Consider the following 11,558-nt stretch of genomic DNA (forward strand, 5'->3'; position numbering starts at 1 on the left):
TCACAGAACTTCTGTTGAGTTGTCCTGAATAGCTTTACAGGCTTGTGGATTAATGCAGGTGTATTTTTTAAAATACCTTTCCTCTAGTGGGTGCCTGAGATAACTCACCACTGTCCAAAGACTCCTTTCTTGCTTGTTGGGACCCAAATTGATCTCCGAGATGACCCCTCTACGATTGAGAAACTTGCCAAGAACAAACAGAAGCCTATCACTCCAGAGACTGCTGAAAAGCTGGCCCGTGACCTGAAAGCGGTCAAGTATGTGGAGTGTTCTGCACTCACACAGGTGAGGACTGTGCCATCCCCATGTTTGTGTACAGTTGGGTAGTTTCTGAGCATTAGGATTTGGGGGTTATTTTTAACAGTGGTCTGCAGTGCTTACGAAAGCTGCCCGGGTCCCATTAGGACCAGCTTCCCAGTACATATTCTTTTGCTAGAGGTTCTGTGTTTATGGAGAGAAGTGTTAATCTCTCAGTGAAACTCTTGTGTTGGTGAGCTTCCATACTGTACTGAATCATTTGTAGTGGTCAGGGATTGTGTTAAAAAAAAAAAACAATTTTATGGGAAAGTTCCAGGTTAGCACAGACTCACAAGAGAGGATATGAATGATTTTTTTCCCCCCAGACACTTAAATTTTTATCTAAATGTATTTGATCTTTTCTCATCAATTCTGACCATTGACGCCACAGTTTCTGGGGTAATTCAACTGACATAGGGAATTAATCATAATAATTGAGACTTTCGTGTCAGAGAAAGCTGCCTTGGCTATTTTTCAAGCATGTGTTGTAGGGAGTCCGTGCCTTTTTTTAGTTTATTTATTGATTTTGAGAGAGAGAGAAAGAACAAGTGGGGAAGAGGCAGAGAGAGAGAGAGAGGGAGAGGGAGAGGGAGAGAGAGAGAGAGGGAGAGAGAGAGAGAATCCCTAGCAGGCTCTGCCGCAAGCGCACAGCCTGATGAGGGGCTCCATCCTGCGAACCGTGAGATCGTGACCTGAGTCGAGACCAAGAGCCAAACGCTTAACCAACCGAGCCACCCAGGCGCCCTAGTTGTTCTTAGGTTTTTAGAGACATTCCTTCCTCATGTGGTCCCCTTGGTCCCTCTTCTGTCCCTGTCTGAATAATTTAACCGGAGCTACTCTCCTAGTTTGATGGGATGCATCAGATTCTGAGGGTGGGGAGTGGTGCTAGAATATTTAGAGTGAGAGTTGCGACCGGCCTGTGCGCTTTCGCCTTCTCCACCTTCGAGGTGTGCCTGACCGGCTGTCCCTTCTGAGTACTGTTCTGGAGGCAGAGGGAGAGGTTCCGGAGATAGCACAGAACCCTTCAGTTCTGGTGGTGCTGGTGCTTTGACATCGGAACGGCGGGCAGATGTGTCTCATTAAAACAGGGCAGGGCTGAAGAGGTTTACTTTAATTACGTCAAGTCCAGTTACAGCTATCATGCTTACATTTGTAGGTGATTGCACTTTCTGTCAAGTTTTTAAAAAAGCATTACTGGATTCTTGATGATCTGTAACTGAGGCAAATGACCTATATAATTACTTATTATGCATGTACTTGGGCATTTAGTATGGATGGCCTAGACATAATTTAATAATCTCCAATTCAGTGCTAGTTTGGATATTTAAAGATAAAATTGTTACGCTCAGCTGGATGTTCCACAGGATAGTTTCAAGGTCAAAAATCATTCTCCCAAACCCAGTTTTCTTTGGCAGTTCAGTTCTTTTAAAGTCAGAAGATTTTACCTTCCCTTACACATGTAGCACCGACTGAAATTTAAAAAACAAAAAAAGCCTGATGCTTCTGTGTTTTGATACCATCAGAAAAGTGTGTGTGTGTGTGTGTGTGTGTGTGTGTGTGTGTGTGTTGGGCAAGGATCTATGTGGAACATGTGTGTCAGGTTATAACTAATCTATATGCATCATTTGCATACCCCTGTTCTCTAAATATGGGTTGCTTTTGGGGAGAAATGGAGGTAAATAGACCATGTGGACTCCACTCTAGGTCACTGGTGAAGTTTATTTTAAAGAATTGGATGCTTCCATCTAAGATTTTTTTACACTATGAACAAGTTTATATAATAAGTCTGCAGACAGTAGGAATTTGAAAAGGCCTTAGCAACTCCATTTTTCTTACCAGATTTTGAAGATTGGAGAAGTCAAAAGAGAAGATAGAAAATGGGGTGTCTGGTTGTGTTTGGGAGATAAGAGCTCAGGACTCCAGATTCCATTTGTTGGTTCCTCTAAGACTGACCTCTTCATGTAATCAGATAGTGGGTAAAGCAAAAATTAGTTTTGTTTTGTAAGGGATTAGTTGATGTTGTCAATAAGCAAGAAAGGATTTGCTTTTTGGGAAGGGGTGCCCTAGTTTCTCATGGATGTCCTCCTCTTTTCTCCCTTATAAAATGCATTGCCCTTTCTGCCCTCCCTGTTTCCTTTTGTATGTGACCATCAGAGTTTGCTCTGAGACACGTAGAAAGAATTTCATAGGAACTTTACTTTTGTTTACCGTTCCTACTTTGTCAAAGACCTGGAAGAACACTTTTAAACCTCTTTGCTTCTTTTTAAGTACTTCATGTTCTCATTCTTTTTTTGTACCTCATGGAGTGTGTGGGTGCCAGTCCTCTGGGATGCCTAGGGTGGGGTGGAAATACCTGGGGTAGGCTGGGGCTGGCACTCGTTACTGGAGCTGTGTTCTGGGGTTTGGAGAAATTTTTATTTGGGATCAAACTGACTTAAAGAACACGTGAAACCTCTTTGGGTGGTAAACCTGTGGCTTCAGATTTAGGTGAGTTTAGGTGAGTCTGTAGACCTGGGCCCAAGGTACCAACCATTGCTGCTGAGTCACACTGTCACGTTGGAGTTCTGCCTGAGGTGTAAGTGTATTTCTGCGTCTTAATCCCTGTATATCTGAGAGTGTTCTTTGTTTTCACTCCATGCTTTTTGCTCTGATACCCATGCAGACATCTTAAAGCATTGGACTGCTTGCTGAAACTCCTTCTAGACCCCATTCTTTGTTTTCCTATGACTTGGGTGGTGGTTACTTCCTCTAATAACATTACTGAATAACTGAGGTGTATGCTGTTTCTAGAGTCTGTTCTTTAAATTTCTCCCAGTTGGTCCTGTTGAACAATTAAATACACTCTTTCTGAATGCCTGAACCTTACTGTTCTGGGAAACCGATTTACTCTGAAATCCTGATTAATCCCATCCAGATAAGTCATTGAATCTAGAAACATGTAGCATGCCTGTGCGTCTGCCGTTCGTGTCCTTCAGTTATTCAGGGGCTGAATTCACAGAAGCCTGAAACTGTGTTAGATTTAGTTCCAGAATGTGTGTGTCCTTCTTCTCATTGGAAATACTGGGGAATTCTACAAGGCTTACTTATCCAGTGCACCCCGCCCCGTCTTTTGTTTACAAATGCGTTTTTCTCTCCTGGCATTTTCATTAACACGTTGTAAGATTCGATTTCAAAGCGTGATTGTTTTAGAAGTCAACATCTAACATTTCCATAAAAATTGCTTTCTTGCTTGGTTAACGTTTTTTAAAATGTAAGAAGTTCCTATTTAGTTACCTACTCTCCTATTAATGGGCTTGAGGTTTAGCTTCGTGGCAGTTATTTTTCTCAAGGCGCATTGCTTCTGTGAATTCAGCCCATTTAATCCGGACTGCTATTGGATCTGCTAGTCTTTCTAATCCTCTAACCTGGCTGCTATTCTCTCTCCTCCCCTCTGTCTTGTAGAGAGGTCTGAAGAATGTGTTTGATGAGGCTATCCTAGCTGCCCTCGAGCCTCCGGAAACTCAACCCAAAAGGAAGTGCTGTATATTCTAAACTGTTTTCTCCTTCCCCTCTTTGCTGCTGCTTCCTGTCCCACTACTGTAGAAAGAGCATTTAAAAACAAAGGAATAAAACCATCCTGTTTGAAAGCCTCTGCGTCTTTGTACTCACCACCTGAGAGCAACCTCTGTATTAGTTTTTGATCAAGAATGCAATATCTTATAGAATATTTTTTGTGATTAGTAGTCAAGTTGGACTTGCTTAACTTTCTGCTTCTTGAGTTGCCTGATGCTTAGAGCTTTTTGGTTTGGAATACTATTGCAAAAGGGAACTTGGTCTGGCATAAGAATGTTCTCTTGGAAAAAATAAGAGTTTTAACACTTCTTAGTTCTAGATGAAGAAAATAACACAAACATCATTTTGCTCTTATGATCAATTGTAATTGTACTTGCATGACAAACTATGGAAAAAGGGTGGCCTACTAGTAGAGTGTAACGGGGAAGGGAGGATTCTCGTCTGGTTTTCCTTTGTGCAGTGAAACTTTGTGTTGCTATCGCTTTGGCTGTCTGTGCTGTAGTGGAGTATTTGTCGGTCTGGGGTGGGAAAGGTATTAATGTATCTGCTACTGCTTTATGAAACCATTTGTTACACTATCTTTTAAGAACAGCATCCATTTTAACAGTTGACTTAAGGTTTGTTAATGTTGAGATGTAAAGCTGCCGCCTTTATATTTTCCTGCTTCTGATTTTATTGTTGTGAGGGAAACATACAATTGTGGTTGCCTTCAAATTTTGAAATTAAAAATATACAATTGTTTGTATAAATGCCTGATGAAGCTTTATTCCTGTTGCACCGACTGGTTCTAGTTTTACATATGTATCGGGTGCCCACATTTTGCTTCCTTAGCCCCCTGGCTCTGTCCGATTGGTGGGATACAGGGAGTTCAGAGTGAATGTCTTTGACGCAGCCGCAGTAGCCGCTCTCCCTCCATCCCTGCCTGCGCCCTCCATGTAACAAGGATGCCGCTGCCCACTGCCCACTGCCAGCCCTCGCGGTCCTGGTCCATGCTCCGCTGTTTCATTGGGATGCAGAGCTGCTTCACTCGTGTTTATGTGAAATGTTGTAGCGGCATATTACACAGCTCACGTTGAATGAGCAAATGACACATGTGGCTTGTTTGCTTCTCGTGACATACATTGGTCTGCAGAAAGCTTTCCCAAAGGACCACTGTCTCATTCATGAATATCTGCTCCTCTGCTCCTGAATTGCTGGATCCTTCCAGTGTCCTGCCTGGACAAAACTTGGTGAAGTGGGGGGGTTGTGTGGAGATTCAGGGTTGTTTTTAACGTTTCGTTCTTTGCCAACTCTCGGGGCTTTGAATGTTTGTAATTTGATCTTTGGCTTCAGTATACTGAAAATCAGACTGCCCCTTTTTTTTCTTTCTGCCCCTTTTCAGAAAGGCCTAAAGAATGTATTTGACGAAGCGATATTGGCTGCCCTGGAGCCTCCAGAACCGAAGAAGACCCGCAGGTGTGTGCTGCTATGAACATCTCCAGAGCCCTTTCCGCACAGCTGGTGTCAGCGTCGTACTAAAAGCAATGTTAAATCAAACTAAAGATTGAAAATTAAAATTCGTTTTTGCAATAATGACAAATGCCCTGCACCTACCCACATGCACTCGTGTGAGACAAGGCCCATAGGTATGGTCCCCGTCCCCCTCTCAGTACTCGTTAATTTGAGTAATTGTGTATTGTCAGAAAAGCGGTTAGTACTAGTTTTTGTTCTGTCGTTTCAAAAAAAAAAAAAAAAAAATTTTTTTTTTTTTTGTTTTTTGTTTTTTTTGTTTAAAAGCAAGGCATGCTTGTGATGACTCTGTAACAGACTAATTTGGGCTGTTGAAGCTGCTCCCGGGGCTCCATCCACTCTGGAGAATAATCTGGGACATTTAGGGGTTTTGTTTTTGTTTTTGTTCTTTTTGTTTTTGTTTTTTTCTTTTTTTTTGGGGGGGGGAGTGTGTGTGGGGTTTGTTTTCATTTAGTCATGTTTTTTAAATTCAGTAACCATTGGACAGCCCTTAAGGGGAGGAGGATGGATTGACTCCACATTCCACTTCCTAGATCTAGTTTAGAACACTTGTCCCCCACCTGGTGCTCTTAGGAAGGAGTATAGTAAATGCCTCATTTAATAACATACTCCTTTTTGAAAGTTGCCTTTCTCTCCACCCTTGAGTAGGTCTAGTACTTGATGAAACTCATGAAAGCGGGTGGAACCTGTCTTGCCCCTCCTCTTTTCTAGGATGCACTCTATATGTGACTGTGACTTTCAAGGAAATTTGTTTGCCATTTGCTGATTTTTTTTTTTTGAAGTTAATTTCTAACTTCGTTCACTGATAAATGAAGAAAAGTATTGCACCTTTTGAAATACACCAAATGGATTGAGTACGTAATTAAAAACCGTTTTTTTCCCTGTCAGTCATTGTCTTACATGCTTAGCGTAGATGTCCAGCTTAATGGCGTATGATACGGTGTTCCTAGAACACAGCCGGAGACCTGGTAGATGGAGGAAGTGTGAGGGGTGGTGCTAGAAGACAGATGTCTGTGGAATGATGCACATCCTCTTTCAAGTTGGAGGATGGAGACAGACCTGCTTCATGAAGAAGCTGGGGGTGCGGGTGGGGGTGGGGAGGACACTTAACAACGTGGGGACCAGTCAGGGGAATCCCCTTACTTCTGTTTTGCATACGAGGAACCCTAGAGTAGCTAGTTACGGCTCTCTAGTTTAGTAAAAAAAATCATGGAGTCTTATGAAGACTCTTCATAAGTGTTAATGGGGATTTTATCTGCTTATTTTGGTTGCAGTTCCCAATTTTTAAAAATGTTTAGGTAATCTTCTCCGCCTTCCCCAAATCCTAATTCTTGTAGATTCATTAGTGTCGAACCAATGCTTTCACATGTCTCAATTCTTTGTACATGCGTTCTTTTCAGATGTATTAAACAAACAAAAAACCCTTCACAAGCCAGCCTGGGGGTTGTTCTTTTCCCTCCGCCTCTTTTTAGATACTTAGGAGCGGGAACTGGACTCTTAGTAACATCAGTTTCTAACAAATTATGGGATGAGATTTTAAAGTTTTATTTATTGATTTTTATGTACTTTTTAAAATTTCCTTTCTGGCCTCCAGGTCGATGCCTTCTACCCTGAGTTTGGCAGGTGCCCTGCAGACTCCTTCTCTTTAAAACCAAGTGGGTGCATAGCGGCCCTTAGCGAGGGTGACGCTCAGGAAGCCCACCGCTCGTGTTGTCGGGAGGGAATGGCAGCACACCTGTCTCTCATCCATCGATTAATTGGGAAGCAGCCAGTTTTCTTCCCAAGTTTTCCGTTTTAGTGCTTTTCAGACCTTGTTAACTTACTGGAGTGCACCTTGAGCAGTGAGTATTTAAAAGCCTTCTGTGTATTTCTAGAATGCGGCCGAGTTGGAGAACCCATTGCTCCTAGATTGTTACCCAAACTGCTTCCATCAGATTCCAGATCTGTACTGTGAATCTTTTTTTTTTTTTTTTAATTTTTAATGTTTATTTTTGAGAGAGAGACAGAGAGACAGAGAGAGACAGTGCAAGTGAGGGAGGGGCAGAGAGAGAGGGAGACACAGAATCCGAAGCAGGCTCCAGGCTCCGAGCTGTCGGCACAGAGCCCGGCATGGGGCTCAAACTCAAGAACTGTGAGATCGTGACCTGAGCCAAAGTCGGACGCTCAACCGACTGAGCCACCCAGGCGCCCTGTACTGTGAATCTTAACATGGGACACATTTTCTTTAAGTGATAGGAATGATTCATTACTTTAAGGGCGTTCTGCTGAACTGTATGAGAATCTTCGAAACTAAGAGCTGTTAGTAAAGTGTAACCTCGTTGCGGTAGTCTTCTAAGTGAAGTCATGTTTGGCTTGATTCCATGCTCTTCTGGAGAGAGGCTGGGTGGGTTGGCTGGGAAGGGCTAGGAAGAGGCAGGTCTAAGCTTTACTGTTTTAACCAATGTGTCGTACTTATTCCATGTCGACCATGCTAGGGAGAGGTACCTGGATCGTGCTCTGAGACCCTAGGGAGCAGGGACTGTATGTCTCTTGTTCTTAGTACAGTGGCATATAGATCTATCCTGATAATTGCTGTATCCCTGGCTGAGAGTAGTGTTTGACATATGAGAGATGGCTTTAAAAATAGTCACTGGATGGTACATGATTTCATAAATGAATGAGTGAATGAAATAAAGCAGGTCATGTAGTTGTGTCAGTGAAATATCTGTACATCAAAACAAAAAAGACAAGGGGTTTGATTGAAGCTAACATTGTTTTCTAATTAAATATTTTTAATTTGGCTTTCATGTATCAGAAGAAATGGGTGGCAAATGGATGAAGCTAACATTGTTTTCTATTTAAATCCTGTTTTCTGTTTGACTTGTCTGCCTTGTTATCTTTGTTTGGTGACTGACATTACTCAGGGAGTGTGATCTAGATGTTGGAAAAGGATTATCTAAAACAGTCCTTTGCAGACTTAGCTTGTGGCAAGGTGTACAATATTTAGGCCAGTATGACACTAATACATCACTGGTTTTCCAAAATATCAGTATTTTACCAAAGGTGTCAGAAATATGTTCTGTAGTTTGTTAAAATTGTACCCTTTGAGCTGGATTTTATGCCAGGAAGGGTACATATTCCAAGGGTGAGGAGAGGATAATGGTATGAAAGCACCAATCACAATATTTCCTTTATTCTAAGATGTATTTGTCCTCATTTTTTTTAAAGATTTTAAAATTTTTACTTATTTGCTTATTTATTTTGAGAGAGAGTGTGAGTAGGGCAGGGGGAGAAAGAGAGAGAGAGAGAGAGAGAGAGAGAGAGAGAGAGAGAGAGAGAATATCCCAAGCAGGCTCTGCACTGTCAACGTGGAGCCTGACATGGGGCTCAAATTCAGGAAACAGATCATGATCTGAGGCAAAACCGAGAGTCAGATACTTAACTGACTGAGCCACCCGGGTGCCACCCCCCCCTTATTTTAAAAGTTTATTTTGAGAGAGAGAGAGAGAGAGGGAGTGTGAGTGTGCTTGGGGAAGGGGCAGAGAGGGAGGGAGAATCCCAGGCAGGCTCCATGCTGTCAGCAAGGCGCCCAGCTCGGGGCTCGATTTCACAGATCATGAGATCATGACCTGAGCTGAAATCAAGAGGCAGATACTTAACCCGCTGAGCCATCTAGACGCCCCTGTTTAAATACTTTTAATTTTATATAGTATATTACTTTGAGTTTTTCCCAAAGTGCCCTACCTTTTTTTTTGAAGCTCCATTTTATTAGCTTTTGCTAATGTTACATTACAAACCACCGTAATTCTCTGGCTTACCACAGATTTATTTTTCTCTCACTAATGGGTCAATTGGGCTTTGCCTCCAGGCTTCATTTTCAGATTGGGCTTCGCTGGGTCCGTGCCTCTCCTGCTGGAGCCTGACTCCAGAGAGCAGTAGCTGCCTAAGAGTGCACTTCTCATGGTGAGCCTGGTGAGCGAAAGGGGTGCAAGGTCAAACACATTTAATTTCTCATACTTCATTGTGCAGATGATTCAATATAGCCAGACCCAAAGTCTGTGCCACTTATTCATTTATTGATATATTCATTCATTTATATATAGTAAATTCAAAAATAGTTTTTTAAAAAGCACTTAATAAGGTTTTGAATATATAGCAGAGAATAAAATAGATGTGGGATCCTGACTTCTAGTTGGAATTTTCCTTGCAAATTTGATAGCTGCCTTTTTTTTGTTTGTTTGTTTTGAATAAGCATTTGGTCTCATTGCCCTTAGAATGGCTATCAAGACAGTGAAAGTCTTGCCTGTGTGCGTGTGCCCCTGGCACACATCCATCAGAGAAGTTACTGGGGCGGGACAGCCCTAAGCCAGCATGCCCTTCAGCAGGTAGCTTCCACTCTCCTGGCCTCTTAACTGTAAGATAATTATGCATTTAGTTATCATTGGGGTCTCAGATGCAAGTCAAGTGCCTGGTTGGTCAACAATAAATGGAAAACTTAAACAAAATTCCTCTGAGATTCTGAAAGTAGTTATGGAGTGGGGGCCTGGGGATCAATTTAGTTTCTGAAAGCTTCCACTGTAGAACCTTGGTTAGATATGTTAGGACCAGTGCACACCTCAGAGGTTCTTAACTCTGGCTGTGTGCATGTCAGTTAGGGAGCTAGTTTTTTAAGGGAAAATAATGCCTGAAGCCATTTTAGGTGATCTCTGGAGATAGGGTCACTTCAATTTATTACTTAAAATTTTTTTCAAATTATATTTTGAGATACATATATTTGAAATATATATTTCAGATTGTAATTCTTCAAATTATATATTTTAACTCTCACCAGATTGTTTTAGTGTTCCACCAGGTTTGAGAACGATGTCACTAAATGATCTCTTAAAGTTTATTTATATCTGACATGAATTTTAGAGTAATTTTGGGCCACAGTCCTTTACAGTTTTACCTGTTCTTTGAGGAAAGAGATTTTCCAAACTTGTGGTTCCAACTAGCATTCGGTTCTTGACTCCTTAACCAGAAAAGAACGTGTACAGAGTTCATAGTTACATGATTTATTGGTGAACTGGGCACTGAGATAGTTTGGGGCAGACTCCTAAGTAATTAAAGTTCTTAGGCAGCAATGTGAGAGCAGATATTTGAGTTGTAGAGATCAGCTAGGGTTTTCTAACTCAAAGCTAGAATGTAGGTGGCTGTATTTCCCTGATAATTTCAAGACAAGTGTAGTTTCACTGGAGACTGGTATCTTTTTTGTTCTCCTCAGGAATATTCCAGTTCATCTGTGGAGAGTACACTAGATCATATTCCAGATACTGTAAAGTTAGTACTAGAAATGAGTATTGAAGTTATTGATGGAATTTGAAGTTACTCCAGCAGATGAAACTGGACTTCCAGGAGATAAATAAAGTCTCTTGTTAACTTAAAAACAAGGTCAGGGTCACTTTGTTCCTCTGCTCTGCTGCAGATGTCCCATGTCCGACCCCCTTCTGCCTTATTTGTCAGACCCTTTTTTGGGGCAGGATGTGGGTCAGTGTTATGTGGCTTTATTTCTCCCTTTTGTCAGTGAATGCTTAGTTCCGGGTGGGTTGATCTAAGTCTGAGTGATTTAACAGGTAGCTGCTCCCTTTGTATTCTGGCTTGATATTAATGAATTAACATTCGATTGGGTAAGGTCTTAGTTTCTGTGTCTCGTTTTGTGGTTGGGCTGTAAATTGGTGCAGTCACATGGCCCGTCTTCTCAGGGGCAGGAACTAGAGAGGGGTTTGCAGATATTCAGTGCTTTTGAGCCATAAGCACTGTTCTTTTTTAACTCCCTGATCATAGCCTCAAAAAGGTGGGAGAGCTTGTGCCGGTACCATGCCATCTATTTCTTGCGTCTTATAAACAACTTACTGGGAGCCGCTTTTCACTCTGGCCCCTCTGCTCTTCCCAGGAGCTTCCAGGATTGTTGAGATTAGCTCCACCTAGTGGTGGACTTAAGTTAAAACTCTAGTGGTTGAATCTACAGTACCTTCTACCTAATACCTGGACACTACTCATTATGGAGTTTTGATAGATGGCGGAAGAGTGGGGAGGTGGTGGTGAGGCAGAAGGCAGTAGGGCCAAGTCAGTACACTGATGGACTTGGGGAGACTCTGAATTATCTAGGAGAGATACTTAATCAGAATTTAAAATTCAGGATGGTGTCTACTATAGGGGAATAATTGCCCTGAGTCTTGACT

General features: G+C 42.0%; 1 protein-coding gene across 1 annotated transcript in view; it reads left to right on the forward strand.

Annotated features, from left to right (window-relative positions):
- Nucleotides 1-6,789, forward strand: part of CDC42 (cell division cycle 42) — a 52,987-nt gene extending 46,198 nt beyond the window's left edge. The window contains exons 5-6 of the mRNA XM_042993773.1: nucleotides 88-285; nucleotides 5,231-6,789. Of these exons, the coding sequence (XP_042849707.1) occupies nucleotides 88-285; nucleotides 5,231-5,320 (288 nt within the window). The 3' untranslated portion in view covers nucleotides 5,321-6,789. The remainder of the gene's footprint in view (nucleotides 1-87; nucleotides 286-5,230) is intronic.
- The last annotated feature ends 4,769 nt before the right edge of the window (nucleotides 6,790-11,558 follow it).

The sequence above is a fragment of the Panthera tigris genome, chromosome C1, assembly GCF_018350195.1.
Source record: "Panthera tigris isolate Pti1 chromosome C1, P.tigris_Pti1_mat1.1, whole genome shotgun sequence".
Lineage (NCBI taxonomy): Eukaryota > Metazoa > Chordata > Mammalia > Carnivora > Felidae > Panthera > Panthera tigris.